This window comes from Zonotrichia albicollis, chromosome 11 (assembly GCF_047830755.1).
Source record: "Zonotrichia albicollis isolate bZonAlb1 chromosome 11, bZonAlb1.hap1, whole genome shotgun sequence".
Lineage (NCBI taxonomy): Eukaryota > Metazoa > Chordata > Aves > Passeriformes > Passerellidae > Zonotrichia > Zonotrichia albicollis.
The window spans coordinates 11,949,501-11,974,309 of record NC_133829.1 but is presented as its reverse complement, the minus strand read 5'-3'; the positions used below and the strand labels follow the sequence as shown (position 1 = coordinate 11,974,309).

The 24,809-nt window shown below is 39.8% G+C and overlaps 2 protein-coding genes across 5 annotated transcripts in view; both read left to right on the top strand.

Moving 5' to 3' along the window:
- The window catches only part of MYO5A (myosin VA), a 96,895-nt gene extending 90,510 nt beyond the window's left edge, over positions 1–6,385 (top strand). For all 4 annotated transcript variants that reach the window (XM_074549357.1, XM_074549358.1, XM_074549360.1 and 1 more), the window contains 3 exons: positions 640–814; positions 2,136–2,216; positions 3,055–6,385. In XM_074549357.1, the coding sequence (XP_074405458.1) occupies positions 640–814; positions 2,136–2,216; positions 3,055–3,207 (409 nt within the window). In that variant the 3' untranslated portion in view covers positions 3,208–6,385. The remainder of the gene's footprint in view (positions 1–639; positions 815–2,135; positions 2,217–3,054) is intronic.
- A 636-nt stretch (positions 6,386–7,021) lies between these two features.
- The window catches only part of MYO5C (myosin VC), a 35,597-nt gene continuing 17,809 nt past the window's right edge, over positions 7,022–24,809 (top strand). Inside the window, exons 1-21 of the mRNA XM_074549361.1 lie at positions 7,022–7,224; positions 10,170–10,280; positions 11,113–11,278; positions 11,545–11,689; positions 12,087–12,243; positions 12,770–12,913; positions 13,806–13,887; positions 14,454–14,561; positions 15,081–15,187; positions 15,842–16,107; positions 16,517–16,598; positions 16,923–17,063; positions 17,726–17,851; positions 18,468–18,551; positions 19,425–19,559; positions 19,881–19,978; positions 21,258–21,344; positions 21,428–21,539; positions 22,447–22,658; positions 23,839–24,004; positions 24,354–24,500. Coding sequence (XP_074405462.1) covers positions 7,198–7,224; positions 10,170–10,280; positions 11,113–11,278; positions 11,545–11,689; positions 12,087–12,243; positions 12,770–12,913; positions 13,806–13,887; positions 14,454–14,561; positions 15,081–15,187; positions 15,842–16,107; positions 16,517–16,598; positions 16,923–17,063; positions 17,726–17,851; positions 18,468–18,551; positions 19,425–19,559; positions 19,881–19,978; positions 21,258–21,344; positions 21,428–21,539; positions 22,447–22,658; positions 23,839–24,004; positions 24,354–24,500 — 2,703 coding nt within the window. The 5' untranslated portion in view covers positions 7,022–7,197. The remainder of the gene's footprint in view (positions 7,225–10,169; positions 10,281–11,112; positions 11,279–11,544; positions 11,690–12,086; positions 12,244–12,769; positions 12,914–13,805; positions 13,888–14,453; positions 14,562–15,080; positions 15,188–15,841; positions 16,108–16,516; positions 16,599–16,922; positions 17,064–17,725; positions 17,852–18,467; positions 18,552–19,424; positions 19,560–19,880; positions 19,979–21,257; positions 21,345–21,427; positions 21,540–22,446; positions 22,659–23,838; positions 24,005–24,353; positions 24,501–24,809) is intronic.

The window sequence follows — 24,809 nt, the reverse complement described above, 5'->3', positions numbered from 1 at the left end:
TTAAACTTATTTGGTGAAATTTGATTAAAAACAGCTTAGTTGACTTTGACCAAATCCTACCTGATGTTCAAGGAAATGTGGTAGAAGCAAGCCTAAAAGTGTTTCATTATCAAGTGGGAATCAGAGTTCTAGGTGAAATGCTGGTAATTGCTTCCTCAGCTTTTAGAGAAGAATAGCAAACATACTTTCTGCTTTTTTTGTATACTGGTGGTGCAGTGGATACCTCTTTGTTTGCTGCATCCTCAGGTAAAGTCATCTGAATCATCTCCTGCATTGAACATCATTTGTTCAATGGATTTTACTGGCATATGTCAGGAAATCTAGTCCCTCAAGTTAGGTCCCAAAGCCTCACTGTACTTTAACATGGACAAAATGTCATTTGCCTTTCTTCTTGTCACTTTCATGCAATTAATAGGAACAGAAACAAATGGGAAAGACTAGTGGAAATCTTTGACCATAGTTTCTAACTGTTATGAAAGTCAAAGTCCCTGCCTTAATTGGAAGAAAACAGTGTGAAGACAAAATAACAAAACACATATAAGGACAGAGAAGCAGCACTGGGAAAGAGAGATTGCACATGATTTACATTTATCTCTAATCAAGCATTAATGTTCTTGCTGCTCTTACCTCTTTGTACAGATACAATGTGAGTCAACTGGAGGAATGGCTACGTGATAAAAATTTGATGAACAGTGGGGCTAAGGAAACCCTGGAACCCCTCATCCAGGCTGCCCAGTTGTTGCAAGTAAAAAAGAAAACAGATGAAGATGCAGAAGCCATATGTTCAATGTGCAATGCACTGACCACTGCCCAGGTGAGCAAATGCTCATTGTCTGTCCTGAGCAGCTCTCTGCTCTGTTGGTGTTTGCTATCTCTGCCAGCACCACTGTCACACATGAATTGGGGGTTTCTTATTCTGTTTTGCTAAAACAGATCAAGTTGGAGGGGTGAGAAAAGGATCAGACCCTTTTGAGTCTGATGTTTGAGATAAGTTTTGAACAAATGAGAGGAAGCTCAATAGATTGTGCAGGGTGCAGTGCTGTACAGTCTCTGTTTTTGGAAATCTTTAGAGAAAATCTTCGTTGAAAGACATCTCTGTTCTCCAGACAGCTCTGCCTAGGGCAGCAGGAATTGATCTTCCTGCCATCAGGGTTGGTATCCAGCCAAGCTGATGGGCAATTGAAGCAGAGCTGTTGTCTGTGAGTCTGCAAACAAGAGTGTGAGGTTACTGTACCTATTAGCCTCAAAGGCTGGACCAAGTGGGTCTCAGTAAACAGACTCCTATTTATGAAAGCTCAGATTTTGTACAGATACGTTGCACTTCTTTTTCAAACCATGCTGAATTTGCATAGTGCTTGACCAGGAATAAATGGACCAAGCATCTTTGATGCTTACTGAACAGTTCTCACTAGGAAAAGGAAGAATTTTCCCTATTTCTTTCACTGTTGTGTCAGCACTAGCAGTTGCATTAATAAAGCATATAATATGCATCAAAATATTAAAAATTTTGATTTATAAATTCAAATTACTGCAAAATCACTTAGTTTTCTGCTGAATAAGAAGTTAGAATTCCATGTGCTGTGTTTTAACTTTTTAACAAAAATGTTTTGAGTTTTTAATAAAGGAAATAGTAAAAAACAGATTTTTAATAGATTTTTCACCCATTTTATTATTTAAAGTCTTTGTTATGTAATTCTTTTCTTTGGTGATTTTAGCCCTGTTTTTAGAGAAATAGCTCGCTCTCTTGAAAAACAGACCTTGTAAGACTACAGGAGGTCATGACTACAGGGTAAAAATTAGGGTGAGAAATACATCATGGTTTTGGGGGTGGTAGGAACACAATCAGTTACTTCTCATGTGATTTTCCCATCATTTGTTATTTTCATCACATATGTAGAAATTTTGGGTTTCTACCTCCAAAGAGCATATGTTCTGAAGGAGGCAGTCATTTAACTTAGCATTGAGCAGGATGATGGAATTCTGCATTAATGAATAAAGCAGAAAAATAACAGATACTTGAAAATAACTTTCTTTTTTTTAAATAGCTAATTTTAAAATTATATTATTAGTAATCACAGATGCATCTGTTGATTGATCAGTAACATGAACCTGAAAGTGATTGTTCTTCTTCACAGATTGTAAAAGTCCTGAATTTGTATACTCCAGTTAATGAGTTTGAAGAGAGAGTCTTGGTGTCATTTATACGTACAATACAGGTATGTCTGTCTTTTCATCAAAAATCATTTGGCTATTTCCAAGAAAACCTCTGATCAGTCAAAATTGTTTACATCCTGAACTACATTCAGGAAAATAAAAACTGTGGTTTTTAGCTATAGTTTAACACCATTGAAAAGGTGATGTCAGCCTTAGAATTTGAGCAGTGAGAAGGTCCTGCCTCCAGACTTAGATGAAAGTGTTAGTTTCCCTGTCACTATGTATGAGGTTTTCAGGTGAGGGGTTTTTGTGCTTATTCATCTTTGTGTATGTAAGCTCACTTGTGTGACAACTTTTCAAGCACTAAGATTTAGATATGCAAATTTACCCAGACCTGTGTCTGTATGTGAACTTTTGTGCCTTGAAAATTGAGGCCTATATCCATATCAAAGGTCTTAATTTACCCCTTCTAGTTTTGTATATATTGGTGAAAGTGACAAGTTTTGAAAACCCCAAAGAGAAGCAGCCAGTAGAGCAAAACTAAAGAAACAAATGTGAGCTTTCTGATCTGTTAGAAATTGAATTACAGTATAGCAAGATGAGGGAATTTGGGAAGGTAGAACTGAGATAAAGCAGTAATTTCACTTACTGGAAAGATGGTTACCAGATACTGGGCAAAATCTTCCTTTTGCATGGAATCCTGGTATTCCCAGATTGCACTGTAAGGGAGAGATGTGCAGAAGTGAAGCAGATCACAGTAACTACAGTTTGAAGTCCCAGTTGGTGTTAATGTGTCAGCTCAGGTTAGCACAGAGTGTGTTTGCACAGATCAGCTTTGTAAGGTGGTTCTTCCCAGTCAGCTGGCTAAATGCTGATGTCGTCACTTTCTTATCTCTGCAGGTGCGTCTGCGGGACAGGAAGGACTCTCCTCAGTTGCTCATGGATGCCAAACACATCTTCCCTGTTACTTTCCCCTTCAATCCGTCCTCTCTGGCTTTAGAAACCATTCAGATCCCAGCCAGCTTGGGCCTGGGCTTCATATCACGTGTGTGATCCCCGGGATGTCCTGTCAGTGTTAGATGGAGAACCAGTTGCCTGATGTCTGTACCTGTTCAAACATAGTGAGCCACTAAACCCACGTTTTTCTGAACAAAAGCCTGTCTAAGCCCAGGTGTGTAGTTGAGGTAGCTGGGAACTGCACAGCAGCACCAGAGGCTGAAGGCTCATAGAAAGATGTGCATTTGTACTTATTGGTGACTGCATTGATGAGGACATCACTGATTTGTACGTGTCCAGAGTATGGAAATCGGGCTTGGACAAAAACTGTGTCTTCAGCTGTCTAGAGACATTTTTAGATCTTTAGTAACATATTTAAATAGTGTAAATTAAAATCCATATGTACTCTTCTCATAGGTGGGGACCAATAGGGACAGTCACAGTCCTGGACTTGGAAGACTTGAAAGTAAGGCATTTTGTAGTAGAATACACAGTCACGTGGGAGCCTGTTACATTGAATTTGTAAAAACGGAATGGAAAAACACAAACTGGCAATATATAAAGTTATTTCTTAAACCACTTCCTCATTTATGTCAGTTTGACATAAATTGTAGTGATAAGTCCTATAGTTCACTATATGCTCTAACTTAGGTGTTTATTTGTTAGAACTGTGGTTTACCAAGCAAACTAAATCGCTGCTGCGTATTCTGTTGTTTTAAATGTATGACAGTATCATACTAAGCACTAAAAATAAGACACTTCATTTTTTTGTTGTCAACCTTATTTACAGTCTGTTGCAGTCTGTTATTTTAACTGGAATTTTGCACATTGTATCAAGTAACACCTGTAGAGGAAAATGGTAATTAAGCACAAGTAGCACACTGGAAATTACACGTTTAGTTATTTTTAAAAGTAGTTAGCTAAAAATACAGAATCTTGAAACAAACGATCAGAAGTCAGTAATGATTTTAGTATCTATTTAGGTTATAGAGTCTGTCTAATGTTGTTCTTTGTTTGTAGACCCCAGAGATGACAATGTGTATTTTAAGTATAATCTCTTGGTTTTATGCCACTTAAAAAAAAATAACAACAGAGAAAAGTCTTCTTTCACACTGGAATATGAGAGGAAAAACTTTAATAGGAAATTTCTGCAGTAGCCCTAGGCTCTCATTCTTTGAAAGGTTGACTAACAAGAAAGTTAAGTAGGTTTTGACTATGATGCTGTCACTTGACTATGATTCATGCTGATTTAATGGTTGGAAATCAGAGTGCATAATGAGAAACCGAGTTATTTTGAATGTTGCACATTTTACTGGAAAGATTTTTCTGTCTCACACATCTTGGATCTGCTATATAAAACTCAGATTTCACAATGTGAGGCATATTGGAGTGTGGAGGCCTCGTGTAAGGTTCCAGTTCTGTGGTGGATGGCTCAAACATAGATGTAAAAATAAAGCCACACACGTTGCTCAGTTGCATTGTGCAATATTTTTAATGTATTATAATAATCTGCATCTTAGTGTTAACATTAATTTAATTTACAATATTGATAAATAACCTAGAGGTACACTATTAGACTGGTGCTCCTCTGTTTGCCTGAAATTCACAGAGAAAAGATTTGCTGTTGAGCAGACTGAAACATTTCAGTTTTGTTTTACTTGAAAGGCAGACGTGCTGTTTGTATGGTTGCTCAAATTGGAAATAAAGACAACATAAACTTTCTCAGAATCATTTGAAGATGCTCCTGTCATCTTGTATTCAAATGTCCCATATTACATTTGATGGATCATGCCAGTACTTCCAAGAATTTATACTGCATTGTGAAAGGGTTCTGAATGATCTTTGCTAAATGATTGAGGTTCTCCTCTGCACCAAATACCAAACACTCCTTTTTCAAAGGTTACTTGATTTCTGAGGTTCTGGCTGCTGTGAAGTGGCTGCAAATGAGGTGTAAGGTCGTTTTCAGACTGTCAGGTACTGTACTCGTGAGAATGTAATGGCAAGGCCTTCGCATCCAGTAACAGGGTTAGGAAAGAAAACACGTGAGAACATGCTGACCTCCCAGGTTTTTTTCTCCTATTGAAAAACAAACAATTGGCATTACAGTATGTTCATACTGTAGATCAGGAAATGTATCCACTACTTAAGCGTTAGTGTTGAAAATGTATGCCTCAATGTATTTTTGTTTATTTTTGAAGTTTGTTTACCTGTAAAAAGCCTTATTGTATCGTTTCCTTAAAAAAAAGTAGTGTCTAGTAATTTATAGGTATCATCCTTAAACTCAGTGGTTGGACTGGTATTACTTTTATATCACATTAAAAGTATATGCTGCTTGACATGTTTTAAAGGAAAATATTTTTGAGTTGGAATAGATGTGTAGTTGGTAATTCATCTAACATTTTACATGGCAGTATTTTACATGCACTTTTCAGAAGTAAAATTTTAGTGTGAGTGTATAATATAACTTTCACCTTAGGACTAAAATCTTTTTAACCATGGAATATAATGCAGAATTATTTTAAAAACTTTTTTTTTCCTTTGAATCATTGTTATGCTCTTTTAATGTGGACATATCTTTTATATTTTAATTTATTATCTATGGAGATGATAGATTTTATCAGATGCTGGAAAAATACTTGTCAAGGACCCCTTAGAAATATATACAGTTATTCTACAGATTTTGCACAATAATTACCTCATTCAGTTTGGTGTATTTTTATTCCAGTGATCATTTTTTTCTGATGTTTAGGACGCAGTCTTCTATCCAAATTTTGAAAATAGTTTCTCACACTTCAAACTGGGATGGAACATAAAAGTGCTTAAGTCAGTTAACTGAAATTAATCTATTATAGGAAAAAGTAGCATCAGCTTCATTGAAAGTGGATTGATATCCAGCAACATTTGTTCCCAACTTGGAAACACCAGCAATTGCAATTTGAAGGTCTATATGTAATTTGTGGTTTAAACTGAACACATTTCAAATACATACTAAAACTATGAGTAAACACTTGGGTTTTTTAAGATGCTGATACTTCATGTGATGAGAAAAAGCCTTTAAACATAGGTTTTCACTTGATGCCACTACAGTACATAGATGAAAAACAAAACATTGTCAGAATTACCTGAGCTCTGATCTGTTGTAGTGTCTGATGTTGTACTTAGTAAATGTATGCATCATAAAAACTGTAGCCTAATAGCTATCACTGGAAAATGTCCAAATAAAAGTACAACTGTACAGTTTGTTTCAGGGTGTTTTTGGTTGGTTGGTGGCTCATGAGCTGTGTGCTGGCATAGACCCCAGATGGTCACAGGGTTCCCTCTGCCTCCATGGCAGGCTCGGTGTTGACTGCCAAGGGAGTTGGTTAAAATCTGAGGATGTGTAAATACACACCCAGATAGCAGCAGTGTGCCATAAACTGCTGTGCTTATGGGAGAATGCTTTGTTCAACATAACCCAGTTCTGGTTAGGGTGTTTTGTCATCTAATATTAACTGTTCCTGAAATAAAATGTGAGTAACTGCACTAAAACATTCCCTTGTGTGCTATGGAAGCTCCTCGTGTCGGGTGGGGAGGGCTGGTGGGTCTTGGCATGTATCCACCTGCTGAAACACAGCACTGTGGTTATCCGAGTCTTCTTCCTCATAAAGGACATTCAACTGTAGCACCTGTCAGTGCTTTAAACCTACTAAATCCACTCAGTGTTGTTAATTTTTATGTTATTCTGAGCTTGTCATAGAAATTCCTTTACAGCGCTTTGGTAGGCAGTGATTAATGTTTGTGTTGGTTTTCTCCGCTGGGTCAGGACTGCTCCCCGGGGCCCCTCTGGCAGCCGCAGTGTCCATCCCTCCGGGTCCCTAAAGGTGTGCCAGGACGGTGACTAGGAGAACGGACAGAGCCGGGACCCTGCTGCCCGTGCGGGCTGCCGCGCTCGGCGGGCAGGGCCGGGCGGGGTGCGCCGATCGGGGCAGGGCCGCTCCCCACGCCCCGGGGCGGGGGCCGGGCCGGGCCGCGGCACCTGCGGGACCGGACAGCTGCGGCTGTGCCCCGATGGCGCTGGCCGAGCTCTACACGCAGGTGAGCGAGGCTGGGAAGGGCCCAGGGCAGGGGGCCGTGCGGGCTCTGGCGGAGCGGGGCCGGGGCTGGGAAGGGCCCAGGGCAAGGGGCCCGCAAGGGACCGTGCGGACTCCGCGGGAGCGGGGCTGGGGCTGGGAAAGGGCCCAGGGAAAGGGCTGAGGCTGGGGATGGGCTCAGGGCAAGGAGCTTATGGGGGCTCTGCCGGAGCGGGGCTTGAGGAAAGGGATGGGCCCAGGGCAAGGGGCTGTGCAGGCTCTGCTGGAGCGGGAATGGGGAAGGGCCGAGGGGAAGGGGCCGAGCCGGAGCGCTTGGTGCGCCCGCGGGCGGTGGGCACAGCGCAGAGCCGCCCGTGCGGGACACCGCAGCACAGGGGAGACACTTCTTTTTGAGAGAAACACTCCTTTAGTGAAAGTCTCGGCCTCTGGCTGCCGGTCTCGCTGTTCCAGCCAGCGATTAGGCGGCGTGAAAGTTTAACTGCCCTTCGCTGGGCACTCATGCTCGGAGCGCCGCTCTTTCTGTTGGGCAAATATTGAATGTGTGCGGCAGAGCTTGGCCCTAAAGCAAAGATTCTTCCTCCTTATTGCGCCCGCTGAAACTTTTGCACAACTTTTCCCTCTTCTCCTGTAGTCACCAGAGTGTTGTGACGTATCGTTTGTTTGCTTAGCTTTAAATAACAAACCAGCAGGGGTATGTTGGTGATTTAGTGAGCTTGTCCCTTATCTGCTGCTGCCATGGAGCTGCAGGGCTGGTGGGTCCCGCCGCTGCTGCCGCGCTCGGAGCCGCTGGGAGAAGGAGCGCGGTTCTTTTTCCCAGGAATGCTGGACAGGTGAAGGGGGAAGGAGTGCGGGTGTAACCTGACACGGAAATGAGCAAACTCCCGTCTGTTTACCTGCGAGGTAGGGTTTGGAGACAGCCAGCTCTCCAGGCTGGGTGCATTTGCCAATGGAGGCTCCTGCGACTCCAGGGGCCTTTCCTGAAGAATCAGTGCTTTTATCACGTTCTCCTCCCTCCGTTTCTCGTCCTTGACCTAGCGCAGTTCATTTTCTTGCGTGGGAAAACACTGTGTGCCCCTGAGGCTGTTTGGTGGTGATATTCTAACTCCCAAAGAATAACAGCAAACAAAGAATTCAATTTAACAATCATTATCTGTAAGCCAGGAGATCAGCATAGTGTAGGAATGATACAATTAACAATTTATAGTTGGATAAACATAGAAAACTCAAATGTAAAGCTAATTTAGCCATGCCTTTCATGTGGCTATTAAATAGATACTTGAGAAGCTGGGCCTTTGTCCCCTTGGTCAGATAGATGAAAACATTGCCATTACATTTGTTCGGGGTTGTTTAGAAAATGTCTTTGTGATTTCGGATATTGTGTGAAAAATGCCATCATGCTGAAAGCATCAGCAAGGAGGTGCCATGGAAGCAGCTGAGGTTTCCATGGTTGTTCATCCCCTGATGAGCACCAGGGTGGTGTGTGGCTCACTAGAAAGGTCAATGTCTGTCCTTAGAGGTACTGAAACCTCAGCTGAGCAGCACAGGGTAACTCACAGGACATTCTTGTGCAAGCCCCTCCTACCCTAAATTGTTTGGTGTTGATCCTTGATGGTTAGAATTAAAGCAGCTACAGCTGGGCAGTGCAGCTTTCAGGGACCTCTGTAGGCACCCACCCTGGTTCAGGGGGGTTCTTGGGGCAGAGACACTCGTGTTTTGGGGATCTGCTCGAGCTTCCAAGGCTCCTTTCAAACTGGAGGAGAAAAAAGTAGTTTGTGGCAAAACCAACAGTTGCAGCACCAAAAGGAAAGGGAATACGAGTCCCCAAGGGATCTGTGGGTCTGCTCGCACTCCATGAAATGCTGACTTAATGTTAATTTTTCAGGTAAGCAGCTGCAGCAGTTCTCACAGGTTTATTTAAACAGCTTGTTTCAACTGACCATGAATATAGCTAGGGTGAGGGAATTAAGGGAAGGGTTTTGGCTATCAAAACAGAAGGATGCTGGAAGGGTATATATTATAGTTTCTTGTGTTAGTAGGGACAACAATGTCATTTTGTCAAACCCTGTCAGGATGAGAAGGACATACTCCACATCACTAAAGTAATTCCCTACTCCTGAGGTTTCCAGCTGTGTTATATCTTTTAAGGAATGTTGTTTCCCATAGCTTCTCAGGCAGAGCATTTTAAGAAGTTGCTTTTGCTTCTGCATTTAACTTCAGCACAGGAGAACTAAATGGTCCAAACAGCATAATTTACATTCAAATATTTTTTTCAAATATCTATGCTTCAGTGGATTACAGATACCTTGCTGAGAGAGAGCTAAAGTATGCCAGTTGATTGCTTGTAAAGAAAGAAGCCAGCCAGTAGTCTTTGAAGTTTGTCCTAGAGCAGGGAAAGATGTTTGGAGGTTGCACTTCAGTCCCATTAAAAGAAAGTGAACTGTGCAGTCTTTCTTAGGTATGACAGTGTGCCTCTGGCAGAATGCATTCTGAGTTCAGTGTCCTGTACTTGAATTCAGGGAAGTGATTGTCCATACCTGATTGTCTGATTTCTGGTAATGAGATGATTTCTCTGGTACTTGCTTATTTGAACCCTCCTAGAAACAGGGTCTCCCCTTTAAGTGTGTTTTATTCTTTGTTCATTTTTAGAGGATATGAAGAGCCTGGCAACAGTCTGGCCCTTGCTCACCTTCCTGCATGCTGTGTTCTGCAGACTCTGCTCCGAACAGGAGCAGAATGTGCATGTCTGAAATTAATGAGTCTGCTTTCTTTTTGTATTCTTTCATGAAAAATAACAAAATCACAAAAAATATATCCTGCTGTACAGAGCTAATAATAAACCCTGAAAGTCCTGGAATGGGGTTGCGCTTGATGTTTGAAAGGTATTTTTTAATGCTAGCCTGGTATTATGATAGTAGCTAAGCTAACTATTGCCTTGTTTTTCTGTTACAGTACAATAGGGTTTGGATCCCTGATAATGAAGAAGTTTGGCAGTCTGCAGAAATCACAAAAAACTACAAAGCTGGAGACAGTTTTCTTCATGTGCAGTTAGAGGATGGAACTGTAAGGAGAAAAGTCTGAATTATTGTGGGGTTTGCTGAGATATGTTTATGCAGAAACATAGCACTCACCATTGTGGGATCTAAATAACACATACACATTTCCCTTTTTCATCATATTGAAGTTGGTACAGTACACATCTGCTGCCCAAAATCTGAGGAGTGCAATTCCACTGTCTGTATACATGAGCATGGAGAGCATACCTCAGAGATTGCTTTGGAGACAAGCCCTGAAACTCGTCCTAAACTGAAGTGAACATCAGAAAGTGCAGGACAGGCATAATTCTCTCTCACAGAGCCAGCTTTTTGCTTTTTTAGTTGGTTTGTGTAAGATTGTTAATGATAGTATCCAAGTTCTTTACAGATTTAACACTTTAAAAGCATTTCTGTATTTCTGCATTCCTGTTCCATAAATATTAAAGGATTTGTTGAAAGAAACAGAAGTGAGTTTTAAACTTTCTGTAAAGAAAACTGAGGTGTTGCAAGTAATGACAGTTACAGAGCTGACTTGAGTTCTGACCAGGTCTTTACTTTCATTCATTTGCAGCTGATCTGTTATTCTTATCTGTACTTGAAATATGCCTGGTTTTGGAGAGCTAAACATGTCAAATTTTTACAGATTTCAATACAAAATATTATAAATAAAGAAAATGAGGCTTTCTTTTTCATAAGCAACAAACACCTCCAATTCTCCCAAGTTCAGTGGGATGTATGGTACAATGAAATAGATGATCAGACAGGGCTGCATCCACTCTATAACTTCATGTAAAGGTAGAAGATTTGTACTTATGCAAACATATGCATTTTATGACATTTCAAGTATTTTTTGTTGACAGGAGCTGAGTTACCCTGTAGATCCAGCTGCTTTGCCACCACTACGAAATCCTGACATACTTGTTGGTGAAAATGATCTCACTGCACTCAGTTACCTGCATGAACCAGCTGTTCTACACAACCTTAAAATTCGTTTTGTGGAATCTAAACTTATCTACACATATAGTGGTAAGCTATGTGAAATGGAGAGTTTTTAAAAAATCTTTTTTAAAAAGTATTAATCTTGATTCAGTTTGCAACATGATGTGTGTAATGCTTTCCTGAAGTGTATTTTAACTCGTGTTAACTGGTTTTATGTGTGAGTATAGACTTCTTTATTCATCAGCACATTCTACCCAGAAAATATTGCTACTTTGTATTATTTCAACTGCCAAAACCAGGCATTTCATAAAACTAACCTGTGTTTTATTTTTGTTTTGTACGCTTGGCTGTAGGGATAATTCTGGTTGCAATAAACCCCTATAAGCAGCTGCCAATATATGGAGATGCCATTATCCATGCATACAGTGGGCAAAACATGGGGGACATGGATCCACACATATTTGCTGTGGCAGAAGAAGCATACAAGCAAATGGCAAGGTTCAGTATGTTATTTAATGTCCATAAATAACTCTTGAAGTCTAGTGGCAGTGTTAATTGTCATTTAATTTTACTGTTTATGTGCCACTGGCTATTAGGAATATCTTTGAACACATAGCTTAATTGGAGGAAGAGGAATTCCTTAACCAGCTGAGGAATTTCTAGAACCAAAACTATTTTCATTCTTGATGAGGGGTAAAACTTAGTGAATAGCAATGACATCAACCTGGAGGTTACAACTGAGGAGGAGAAAGAGAAGAATAGATGTAAGATGGAACTGATGTATGAGACTTGGGCCCAGCTGTGATTTCAAACTTTGCTTCATGTGTGTAATTCCTACTTTTATACATGCCCTTTAGACATGTCTGACATAAACTGTCTGATTATTTGCTTTTAGGAATAACAAAAATCAGTCCATTATAGTCAGTGGAGAATCAGGAGCTGGAAAGACTGTGTCTGCAAGGTACACCATGAGATACTTTGCCACTGTGAGTAAGTCAAGCAGCAATGCTGATGTGGAGGATAAAGTATTGGCATCCAATCCAATAACTGAGGTAAGTTTGGGGAGAATGTCTGTCAAGCCTGTACTCATCAGGGGAAGAATTCTGAGAGCTTCTGGGAAATTTTGTTTGAAATATTCAGGGATACTTCATCTGTCTGAGTTGGATACTTAAATTTGAATTTCAGCCTCTGATTGTTACTGATGGAAAGAGGTGGTCAGCCTCAGAAACACCTGGTCCTGTCTGATTTACCAGTGGCCTTTTGGAGGTGGTAGTTTGCCTAATTAGAGGATGATGTAGCAATATTGAACAAATTAATTGGTTTTATTACTTGGACCCTTATGCTGGAAAAATATACTTTGTCTAATTTTCAGTTTATGTAGCATTTTAGTATTTGACTTGAGGCTTGTCTTCAATTTTAAGCCTCAAAATATAAGTAACACAGTTCAATGCTTGAACAGAGATTGATCCCTGAGCACCTTTGATTTTAGAAACTTGTGGTTGACTCAAGTTTTGACAAAGTTATTCTTATGAGAGAGATGTGAGTAAAGCAAATTGTAAAAGTTTATAATTTTTGTAGGCTGTGGGCAATGCAAAAACCACACGGAATGATAACAGCAGTCGATTTGGGAAATACACTGAAATCAGTTTTGATCAGAGTTACCAAATCATTGGAGCTAACATGAGAACGTACCTGCTTGAGAAATCCAGAGTTGTATTTCAGGTGGGTAAAATAAAGCCTAAAATAGTCAAGGTCAATATAGTTCCTGATGCACTATACTAGTTCTATATAGAAAATATTATCAGAAGTTCTGAGAATGTATCCAATCAGCATTTGATTTTTAACAGAAGCTAATATTGTGAGGAATGAAATAAGTTACTTTATTCCATGTTCTTCCTTATGTTGAGTGAAGAAAGCTTCTCAGGCACAATTCCCTGAAATAACAGCAAATCTGGTACTTGTGGTTGCAACAGTAAGAGAGACCAATGGTATCTGGAAAGGAACAGTATATACGGGGCAGAGAGATTCTGAGTGAAAAAATGGCTGAAAATTTATAAGGCCAAGGCTCATTTTATGTGACTCACTTCAGTGTCATGGCTTATGATAATATACTAAAGAAGGTATTTAATTTTATAAAATGGTTTTTACAAAGGTTTCTTTTTTAGTAGTATTGTAACTTTTTAATTACACTGAAAAATACTTCTGTATATCTTCTGCCCTGAAGGATGGTTTGGAAATGGAGAGTTTTTTGAGTTCCCACAGGGCAGTGTTTCAGCTGACGCTCCTACACATCTTTTTGTTACAGCATTTGGCAGTTCTTATTAGTAGATGGTTGTTCAAGCTTAAGAAATTATTAACATCCTTGGGGAAAGAACTCTGCATATTGTCAGTGGAGATAAAGTATACTTGAATGTATCACTTTCAAAGCTCTTGCTAAGATGGGCCATTTGAATAATAAGCAATTTCTTTGCTAACCTATGTTGCAGCAGAATTTAGCCTTTAGTTGTTATTATCACTTTACAGTAGTGTTGAATATCAGGTGTTTTTCAGTTTGTTTCTTCATTTTGTTTTTAATCTTTTTTTCTGTGGTGTTACTCTTTGCTTTATTTTACAGTCAGAAAATGAAAGGAACTACCATATATTTTATCAGTTGTGTGCATCTGCTATGCAACCTGAATATGAACATCTTAAATTGGGTAGGTCTCAAGAAAATAACCTGCTCTTCAGTTTTGCAGTGCAGCATTTTAAGGCTTGATTTTCAAGTGCTAGGATGTTTAGTGCATTACAGCATAAATCTCACCACCTTAAAAAAGGACCTGCATTTTAAAGTCACTTAGCTGTTAATCCTGCTGGTTTTGGATTTGGTAGCAAATCCCTGGAAACTCAAATAGTGCACAATCAAGTGCCTGAGTGTCTTTGGAAATCTTATTCTCAAAATTCCTGTAGTGACAGTTGACAGCTTAGGGACTTGATTCATTTATCTACAGAGAAGCAGGTAGAAGCAGAATTTGGGTGTATGTTTACACAGTCTCCATTCCAGTTTGTTTATTAGATGGATATTAAGATTTCTGGGAATGATGAATTTGTGTCAGCTTAACTGAGCTGGGCACATGGATTTCCCTCAGAAAAAAGAGGACCTTCAGCTCATCATTGAAACGTCATCTGACAGGTTCTTTAATTTTTTGTATTACAGAAGTTTTAACAAGTGCTCTCCCCAGTCCCTAATTTTTGCAGAATTACAAGATTTGCTTCTTTTCTACAGGAAGTGCAGAAGAGTTTCACTACACACGAATGGGTGGCAGCACTGTAATAGAAGGGGTTGATGACAGAGCAAATATGGTGGAGACTCAGAAGACATTTGCCTTACTGGGTAAATTCTTGGGGATACATTTTCAGTAGATGCTTTTTTCCTGAAATGGGCAAAGGTTTATTGATTCTCAAATATCCAAAATGTTAGTAGTAATTACCAAAATAAGTTTTTTCATAGCTTGTCCATCGTGGTTGGTCTGTTTTTGAAGTGCCGGGCAGGAGCAATTAACAATTGGTGTTAATTGTTACTGCTGAGAAGCATTGAGGACTGGAGTCTTCTTGGCCATAAACTAACATGCTGTGGCAGAAGTGGAATTGGAAGCTTCTTTGCCCCAGTAAAAGCTTATGTAAAAGCTAAATCAGACTTGAGCTGGCACCTGGGGAGGTACAGGGACTTATGCCCAATCTATCATCAGATCAGACAGGCAGAAAATTGGCAGAACCAAGGATTTGCATCCTACTCTGCAGAGATGCTGTACAATTCTTGGCTGCACAACAAAGCAGGTCACCCAGCATTGTTCTGCTTTAATTAATTGTGCTGTTTCTGTGTATTTCAAATAATCAAGGAATGTTTTTTTAGGTCTGAAGAAGGATTTTCAGATGGATGTTTTTAAAATGCTGGCAGCAATCCTGCACTTGGGCAATGTGGAAATAGCATCTGTTGGAGATGAAAGATCATCCATCAGTGTAAGGAAGTAGCTCACTCAGATACCAACATTTTCTATTCTATTTTATGCCACAAGTGCTTTAGCAATAGTTTCTCTCCTCTCTGGGGCTCAGAGCAGCATTAAATCTGGTGCACTAAGCTTGATTGATTTCTCCATCTCCATCTGTGTGGAACAGCAGTCAGTGTTCACACAGATGCTGTTCTGTGCCCAGCTTCAGAAAGTCTTAACAAAAGGCAAAGTGTGGCTAAGAGTTCTCCATATCCAATTGATCCACAGCTGCTGGAAAATCCATTTTGGAACTCTCTGCAGGATGCAGGAACCAGAGCATAGTCAAAGCTGCTCAGAATGTTTCCCAGCAAGCTATGCAAGTCTAAAAGGCAATAACACCTAAAAATAGACCAAAGTAACATTTCTTTCAGGGTCTTAATCCAAAACATCTCATCCACTCCAAGTTTTTCTCTCCTATATCAGGAGTTCTATCCAGTATTATTTGCTTTAGCTCATCTTGCTATTTTGCCAGGTGAAGAAATAAATACATCCCTTTGCCTATGTAAAACTAAAACTCATAGCTTGGTGGCAGCAGAGCAAGGATTTCACAGTTAAAGAATTAAAAAGTTAAAGACAGTTGAAGAATTAAATGTACCCTAATAATATTTATTGATCTTCTTTAAAGATGGAAGACAAACACCTCAGTATATTCTGTGAGCTTCTGGATTTAAACTGTGACAAAATGGCCCGGTGGCTGTGCCACAGGAAGATTGTCACCACCTCAGAGACCGTGGTGAAGCCCATGACAAGGGCCCAGGCTGTCAATGCCAGGGATGCCCTGGCAAAAAAGATCTACTCCCATTTATTTGACTTCATTGTGGAAAGAATTAACCAAGCTCTGCAGTTCCCTGGCAAGCAGCACACCTTCATTGGTGTTTTGGATATTTATGGGTAAGAATGTCTCTGGAAACAGAGTGCCTTTTCTTTGGAGTAGATAAAAAAGGCACTTTTTTGTGTTGGTAATGAATTTGTTTTACTAAAAGGTCATGGTCATATAGGTTCTTTAGCACCCAGATTGGTAGAAATCCTCTGCTACTATAAATAACGTATTTTTTTGTGAATGAGGTTTAAATTTCGCTTCTGATATCATACTTTTATATTTAACTCTGGATTTTTACCTTTATTATGTCTGCTAACATTAGCTTTTAGAGAAGTTTTGAAATTTCTTAGCATCTTCATTAGTCTTACCATTAGTTAATTGTCCTAGAAACATTAGGATATCTCCAAAGAGTTTCAGGGATGCTGCCATTTGATTTTGATGTCAAAGGATTTTTTTTTTCTTATTTGAATTGTGTTTCAGATTTGAAACATTTGATGTGAACAGTTTTGAACAATTTTGTATCAATTATGCTAATGAAAAACTACAGCAGCAATTTAACCTGGTATGTTCTTTTTTTATTACAGTTCTTTATCTTTTTTGCTTCAGAGTGGATATTAGTAAATGCTATTTGTGATTGAGTGATGGATATTTCTGGATAGTGACTATCCACTAATAAATAAAAATATTTTCTTTTTATATGTAAGCATAGGTGCACATATATAAATGAAAATTTAGAAGTTTATTTTCTTACAGACAGACATACAATATACTCCAAAATATAACTTTTTCTCTCTTATGTATACAACAACTATGCACATGCAGACACTGTACTTATTTTCCCTTAATTGTAACCTTCTTTATGTTTTCATAATTTTTGCAAATCCAGCATGTCTTTAAACTTGAACAAGAAGAATATATGAAGGAAGATATCCCATGGACTTTAATAGACTTTTATGACAACCAGCCTGTCATTGACCTTATTGAAGCTAAAATGGGAATTTTAGAACTTCTGGATGAAGAATGCTTGGTAATTTAATATTTGTTCATTAAAAAAACCCCAAACTTTATAGATTTTTACAAATGGGGCTTGTAGTACATATTTTACTCTTTTCAATGGGGAATAGAGCATTTTCTTCAGAAAATGAACATGAATGTTTGCCCTCTATTTGGCAATCTTGACTGTAAATTACTTACTCTGTTTTCTCTTGTAGTATTAAGAAGCTAAAGCTTCTCAGAGAAGCTAAAGATCTCAGAGCTTAGCTGGCAGTGGGGCAGCAGCTGGAGCTCCTCCCTGTGGGGCAGGGCAGGACTGGAGCAGGCTGGGCAGGAGTGCAGTGGGATCCTCATCCTTCCTCACCCCCTGCACTGCAGGGCAAACAGCAGTCTGCTGCTGCTGGTCCTGCTCCAAGCAGGAATTTGGACTGCTCAGGCCCCAGGGAGCTCTTCCACCAATATTTTTTAAATTTAGTTAGTCCATAAATCACTGGGTTTGATACAAAACATTGTAGATTAATACAAACTTTTTTCCAAAATTGATTTTGTACAAGTAGCCATTGGTGGGTCTGAAGAGACCAGAACTGGTTATCAGGCCTTGTAATTCACTGTATGCAGAATGTTTTGTTGCCATCAGCAGCTCTGCTGCTCCAACAGCCCAGTTTGTTAAAGAGATTGCCCTTCTTATTCTTACAGTTGCCTCATGGAAAAGATGAAAACTGGCTTCAAAAGCTGTACAATAATTTTGTCAATAAAAACGCACTCTTTGAAAAGCCAAGGATGTCAAACACTTCTTTCATCATTCAGCACTTTGCTGATAAGGTACAGTGTAAACAACCCAGTATTGTTCCCTGTGCTTCTACCAGTTGCTCATTCAGAAAAAAAAACAAATGTAGGAAATAAGATATATTAGCCACACCTGTTTGGAACTTCTATAAAATTGATCTCCAATAGTGCTATTTGTTATTGGTAGTACTGCCTGTAACATGACATTTAAATGTAAGAAGTTCTTAAGATAATGAATTTAAGAGCATAAAAATAAATCATCAAGATAAAAAGCAGAAAAATAATAGAATGTATAAATGGAATAGTTATAGTTGTAGCTCATAGACATTTTAGTCTCAGTTATTTAAATTTCAGATGTAGTATTCCTTTTTGCTGCCTTGATTTGAAATCATAGAATAATGAAGAAAGGAGGTAATAAGTTCCTAATGAAGGCAGAGGGATTTGGATTCTGGCAGTTTCTCCTGCTTCTAAATTTTCAGGATGTATGTGTGTAATCTTGAGATAATGGAATTAGGAAAAGCAGAGTTTCAGCCATCATGTTTGAGATTAATAAAGAGCTCTTGGCTACCACAGCTGGGAGAGTAAAAATTATTGTTTTGCCAGCTGTTTGCTTATGTGTTGCTGAAGTTAATGATTTCACCTGTTTGCACAGGTAGAATATAAATGTGAAGGATTTCTGGAAAAAAACAGAGATACAGTACACGAAGTATTGATTGAAATCTTGAAAGAGAGCAAGGTTTGTGACAAACAGTAATGACTAATCTTCTGAATACCTGATTTTACTGGAATTAATTCAGATCTGATTTTAAAATGTTTCTTCTGATATACAAATTTTTAATAGGTTGAATAAATCAGTCTTATTTTTTATTAATTTATTTAATATTGTAGAACTGTATATTTTTACCATCAAATAATATACAGGATGAAAAAACATAATGTTCCACTTCCTTCATATATGTGCATTTACTTTGCTAGTTATGTTGGAGTTTTCTTTTACTATCTCCCTTCAAGAGCATTTTGTAATCCCTATAACTGAAAAACTATTTTTTTTTTTGTAGTCATTACGTGCAGCTTTGATAGGGGGTTTATCATTAACAACTGCCTTTGTTTATTCTTCAAAAGAGATTAGGAGAATGCCAGGGCAAGAAATACATCAGGTGTCTTATGTGTGCCTGCCACTTCCCACCTGCTTGTCCCTTTGAAGTCTATAGCCTTGAGACTTCAGGATTACTCTTAAGCTAACTTCATCTGACCTGAAAACATATTTTTAATTTAAATTGCATATTGTGAAAACACAGCCTTAAGTGCTCTTATTTTTAGCTCTGCTCTGTATTTATGTCCATATTTGCTTATATTGAAATAGCTCTTGCAGGCTGCTTTCACAGATGTTGAGTTCTGTGTGTGAAATGTGTGAGTGCTGCACAATAGACTCAGAATCATTGCAACTCTTTTTTCAGTTGCTGTTTGTTTGATATCCAGTTCAAAATCCTGCAATACCTGGCCTAAGTATTGAGGAATTTGCATTTTATGGTATAGTAAATGTAATTTTGATTAAAATGATGCTGCATTTACACGGTGTTTAATTCTGGTTCTTTCACCACACTTTTAGTTTCATCTGTGTGCAGATTTTTTTCAAGACAGTCCAGTGTCCATCTCACCTTTCAGTTCAGCTATAAACATCAAATCTGCCAGACCTGTTCTGAAATCACCCAACAAGCAGCTCCGGACCACTGTGGGCAGTAAGGTACCCCCAAACCTGCTATTCTGTGGGGTTTGCACTTGCTGGGAAATGCTGGGCAGTCTGACACTGGCTTCTGTCACTGTTCATGGGGGACTGTCCAGTTTTCAGGACAGCAGGAGCCACAGAGCAGGGCTCCAGGTCTGGGTATAATAGGTGTGTTTATTTTATATACAAGAGGCTGTTGGGTACAGCCACAGTCTTCAATTTCCTGCATTTAAGATGTAAACCCTATCTCCCAGTGTCCAGCCAAAACTTAACAGATCAAGATTTGACTTTTTACTGAAATGTTTCATTAGCACAACTCTTATGTCTGGTATTTTCCAGTTCAGGAATTCTTTGTCTTTGCTTATGGTGACACTCAATGCAACCACTCCTCATTATGTGAGATGCATAAAGCCAAATGATGAGAAATTGCCTTTTGAGTAAGTATGTTAGTTGTGCTCAGCTGTGGTTTTCTGTATCACTGTAGTGGTGTGTCAGCAAGCTAAACTCTTATTGTGGAGAAACTTCCCATACAGAACATGGTTTTCCTTCCCAGATCGCTGAATTTGAAAAAAATAGTGTCTTCTTACAAAAATTGAATGTTTAGGTATCATTTTTGTTACCTTAAAATCCTTTAACTTAATAATTTTCAAGTTATATACTAGTGCTTGTGTATTTGTCAGGACATTTTATGTTATTTTATGTAACTTTTATGTAATTGTAATGTTTTAATACAGTCATATGTGGCAGATAGTTTTCATAGTTCATATGAGCAGATGGATAGCCACTAACCTGTGAGCAGGAGTTAACTTTGATGCAGCTGTTGGTCTCTTTTTGGGCAGACCTGTGGAAGCACACTGATGTCAACTATACAACTTCCAGCTGGCAGGCAGTGCACTGACAAATTAAATTAAAGCCTTTATCTTATATGAGTAGGAGGGAAGAGGCCAGCTTTGATTCTAAATGCAATCTTTTAAGTATGTTAGCTCATTTTCTTGTAGCCAGACAAAATCTTTCCATGCAAAGCACGTTACTGCTGATATTATATCACTATCACTGCAGTGAGCTCTCATGATCCTGCAGTGAGGGCAGAAGTTGCTTGGATAATGTAAAAATATGTCAGAATTAGACTAGAAGAGTGCACCAAGAGCTACTGAAAGAATACTGTAGTCATCTGCCAGCCACAGGGCTCTCTTGGCTGGTACTGACTTGACACTGGTGGTGGGCTCTGTGGGCAAATCAGCTCTGGTCCAGAGCAGGAAAGGGACTTTCCATGCCTTGTGTTTGTAATTTTGAACCCAGGTATTAATGGGCAAGTCCAGATTTATTCATCATGAATGGGATAAAAAAATACCTGGCGAGTTTCTTCCTAATGGGCTGTTGAGGGGGTTTATTTCTGTGTATGTTTTGTGTTGAGAGTGGAACTATTCTTTACCACTTGCTGCTATGAACTGCCACAGTTAATACTGAAAGGAAATAGGAATTTTAGTGAGATTAATAAATACAGTCTTCCTTTGGTTTTGAGAAAGAAACAGAAAACCCAGATTTTTTTATATATTTATCTTTTTAATATGTGGTATGGAGTAAGACACTATATAAGAAACAGAGAGCTTTGTGTCCTATGAGCAGAAATACAAATCCAGTTGGTAGAATAGTTCTAATTATTACAGCATGCCAAACCCAGCAGAAATGCAAAGTATAACACTGCCTTTTTTTTAGGTTTGATTCCAAGAGAGTTGCTCAGCAGCTGCGAGCATGTGGTGTATTGGAAACGATTCGGATTAGTGCACAGAGCTACCCATCCAGGTAGGGATAGCAGTGAGCCCCCGTGCCAAAAAACACCTACTTGTCTGTTAATGAAATTAATTTGTTAACTTCTAATTTTCCAGGTGGACTTACATTGAGTTTTTCAGCCGTTACAGCATTCTTATGACACAGCAGGAGCTCTCCATAAATGACAAGAAACAGATTTGCAAGATTGTTTTGCAGAGGCTGATCCAGGTTGGTTTGTCTGCACCAGCCTATAGATGTATTACAGCATCTGTTAGTAATAAAAGGTCCCTTTTGCCAGGGGTAGTATCTCTCCTCAGGCAGGAAAGGTATTTACATTATTGCTGTTTTTCCTGGTTTACTGTGCTGTAAACAGGCTTGTGGGTAAGTAACCTTGTGCTGTGACTGTCATGATGTGGCCATAGACAGAGAATTTAACCACTCTGTGCTTAATATTGTCACTTGCAAAATGGAAGAGATCTGTATTTATAAACCAGTAAACAGTAAATGTTATACATTTGTCAAGTATTACAAGCACAAGAGGGGTTTTGATGGTGGAATGCAGCTTATTGAAGAGCTGCTCAAAAATCTGCTATTTTGCACATTGCTTCTCTTTGTTAGATGAGCCTGTGGTGGTGAGGCTGGTCCTGGTCAAGGACTGAGCTCAGATTCAGAGATGTGTGACACCAAACACAGGCACACTTGCTGAGTAGCCCTGGCACAGGCCAAGGGGGAAAGCTGGAACCTAAAAGCAGCCTCACCCCAAGTTTTTGCTCACACAGCTCACTGGTTCCAGGCTAGAAAGGTGCACCAAAAGTTGCTGCTGAGCTCATGGAACCAGATTTGTAGGAGGAGGTGAAGAGGTTGCTTTTAAGGCCTTGATGATAAGTCCAGAGCCTCCCTTTAATTTTAGATCACGAGTGTACAACTTTTGATGTTGTTCTCTGTGTCTTTCCTGCTAAGTGGGTTTTCCCCCTATGTACTGCTATCTGCATAGCAGGCAGAGAGGATATTCTTATTTAGGAAGATGGTGTCTTGGAGCAGAGCTTGCCTGAAGTGACAATTTATAAAAGGAAGAGAATATCTGGCCTACAAAAATAAGCTGAAAACTTAACGTACCTACTGTTTTCTCTTTCAGGATCCTAACCAGTATCAGTTTGGCAGAACAAAGATATTTTTCAGGGCGGGGCAGGTGGCTTACCTGGAGAAGCTGCGCTCGGACAGGCTGCGGCAGGCGTGCACGCTGCTGCAGCGGCGCGTGCGGGGCTGGCTGCAGCGCCGGCGCTTCCTGGCCCTGCGCCGCGCGGCGCTCACCGTGCAGCAGTACTACCGCGGGCAGCGCACCGTCAGGTACCGCCCTGCCTGCCGCCCGGCACCTGCTCCTGGGCCTGCCTGGGGGCTCGCACAGGGCCGGCTGCTGCCCCAAGGGCAGGTTTTATCAAAGAGCAGTTCAGGCTTTATCGCCGGCTGGGGGCTGCGTCCAAATTACAAATGGGACGGGACTGCTGGGAACGTGCCTTGAGCTGTTGTATTTTCCAGCATCAGTCTCATTGCATGGTTATGACAGTGGGAAGATGCCAGCAGCTCACATCCCAGGCAGCAGACCAAGAACTTAATGTTACAACTTACTTTAAAAGTTTTTTGACCAATCACACAAAACGAAAGCACACTGACAGTAGTTCAATCCAACCACTATTAGCACACATACCTTCAGTTAAAACAATACTTGCTTATTTCAAATACAAAGCCTTAAAACAATGCACAGAGCTCCATTATAAAGCTTAGAACTTCCTAATATCTCACTAGATACACTTTTCTGCAGCTTAGGGAGCTATTCTAGACCAACGTTAATGCACAGACCATTGTTCTATTTGTCCTTTTCTACTTACATAATTTTTCTGCTGACCAATCTTATGGCTACTGCTTAACTCTAATCAGAGTTCTGCTGTCTGTGAGGCCTGCCTTTTGCAGCTTTCTCAAAACCCTCTAATTTTAAGGATACCCACAATTGTATTTCCATTTCCTCTTGATTGTAATTATGAAATTGAATGTGTTCAAATTATTCAGCTGATATGAGGGAAGTACCCCAACAGGTTTCCAGCGTTGTCTACCAAATCCCCAAGAGGCCTGTCTGCCTGTAAGCTCAGTCCTTAGCTGATAATAACTGTCCCAGTTGGGCTTTCTGCTGAACTTCAGGGCCAGGGAAGAATCCAGGGGTGTATGGATTAGTGTGGACAAATTATTGCAAAGAAAATTCACCAGGCATTGTCAAAGCAGAAGGAAAGATGGCTCTGTGTAGGCTGGGAGGTTTTCATAAAGAGACCATCAGAACAAATGCTTGTGGACACATTTAAAAGTTGTGGGTAACTCCCTCTCCTTCACTTTAGTTGAAGAACAAGCTGTGTTTTTGATAATGGATACCTGATTTTGATATCTTCTCTTTTTTGTGTATGTGTATGCAATTTGACTGACCAAAGCAATGAGCATGAGAAAGCCAGTCTAAGTAAATTTCATTGTCTTTTGAATTAAGGCAAGCTATAACTGCAAGAAATCTTAAGGAAACATGGGCAGCTATAGTCATTCAGAAATACTGTCGGGGTTACCTCGTCCGTAGACTTTGCCAGCTCATCCATGTGGCTGCTGTAACAATCCAAGCTTACACGAGAGGATTTCTAGCAAGAAAAAAGTATCGCAAGGTACAGCCTATCAAACATCTGATTTCAGTAACTGGAAACAACTTGTGCTCTGTAAAAAAGATGAACACAATAGCAATTATTCCTATACTTTACCTTTTTCCTGTCTGGTTCTCGTATCTTCTGCTCTGTTTTTTTGGTTTTTTACCAAGATCTCTGTCTGGTTTATGCTGGGTGCAGACCATTTATTGTGATTACTACAATGGCTCAAATGGGCCTGCAGTCGGAATATTTCAATATTTTGATATTTCCATGAGCTGTGTTGTCCTCAGCAGCATGTGTAGACTCACAGGCTGTTATAATTGCTCTGGATTGAGCTGATTACAGAGGGATACTAATCCTTTGTTTAAAGATGCGTGAGGAGCAGAAGGCTGTGGTTCTGCAGAAGTACGCCCGTGCGTGGCTGGCCAGGCGCAGGTTCCAGAACATTCGGCGCTTCGTGTTGAATATCCAGCTCTCATACAGAGTCCAGCAGCTGCAGAAAAGGATAGAAGAACAGGTGAGGGGAAGCAGTCAGCTTCTGATTTGTACTAAGTTGTTTATCCTATCTGCTCTAGTCAAAGATGTTGAGTTGAGAAGACAGGAGAGTGTGTAAGCATTATGGTCCTCTATAATAAACCATTAGGCTTTCTACAGCCAGGGTAGAAAGAACCATCTAGGGTTTCCTTGTATTTTTGGGTTAATTATACAAATGAGAAGAGTCTGCAATTACCTTTTTGTTTTTTTTAATGTTTCTTGAGTCCATCCAGTCTCTGGATGGGGTTGTTACTGTTAGGATGAAGGATGTGTGAGATATTCCTCTGGTACA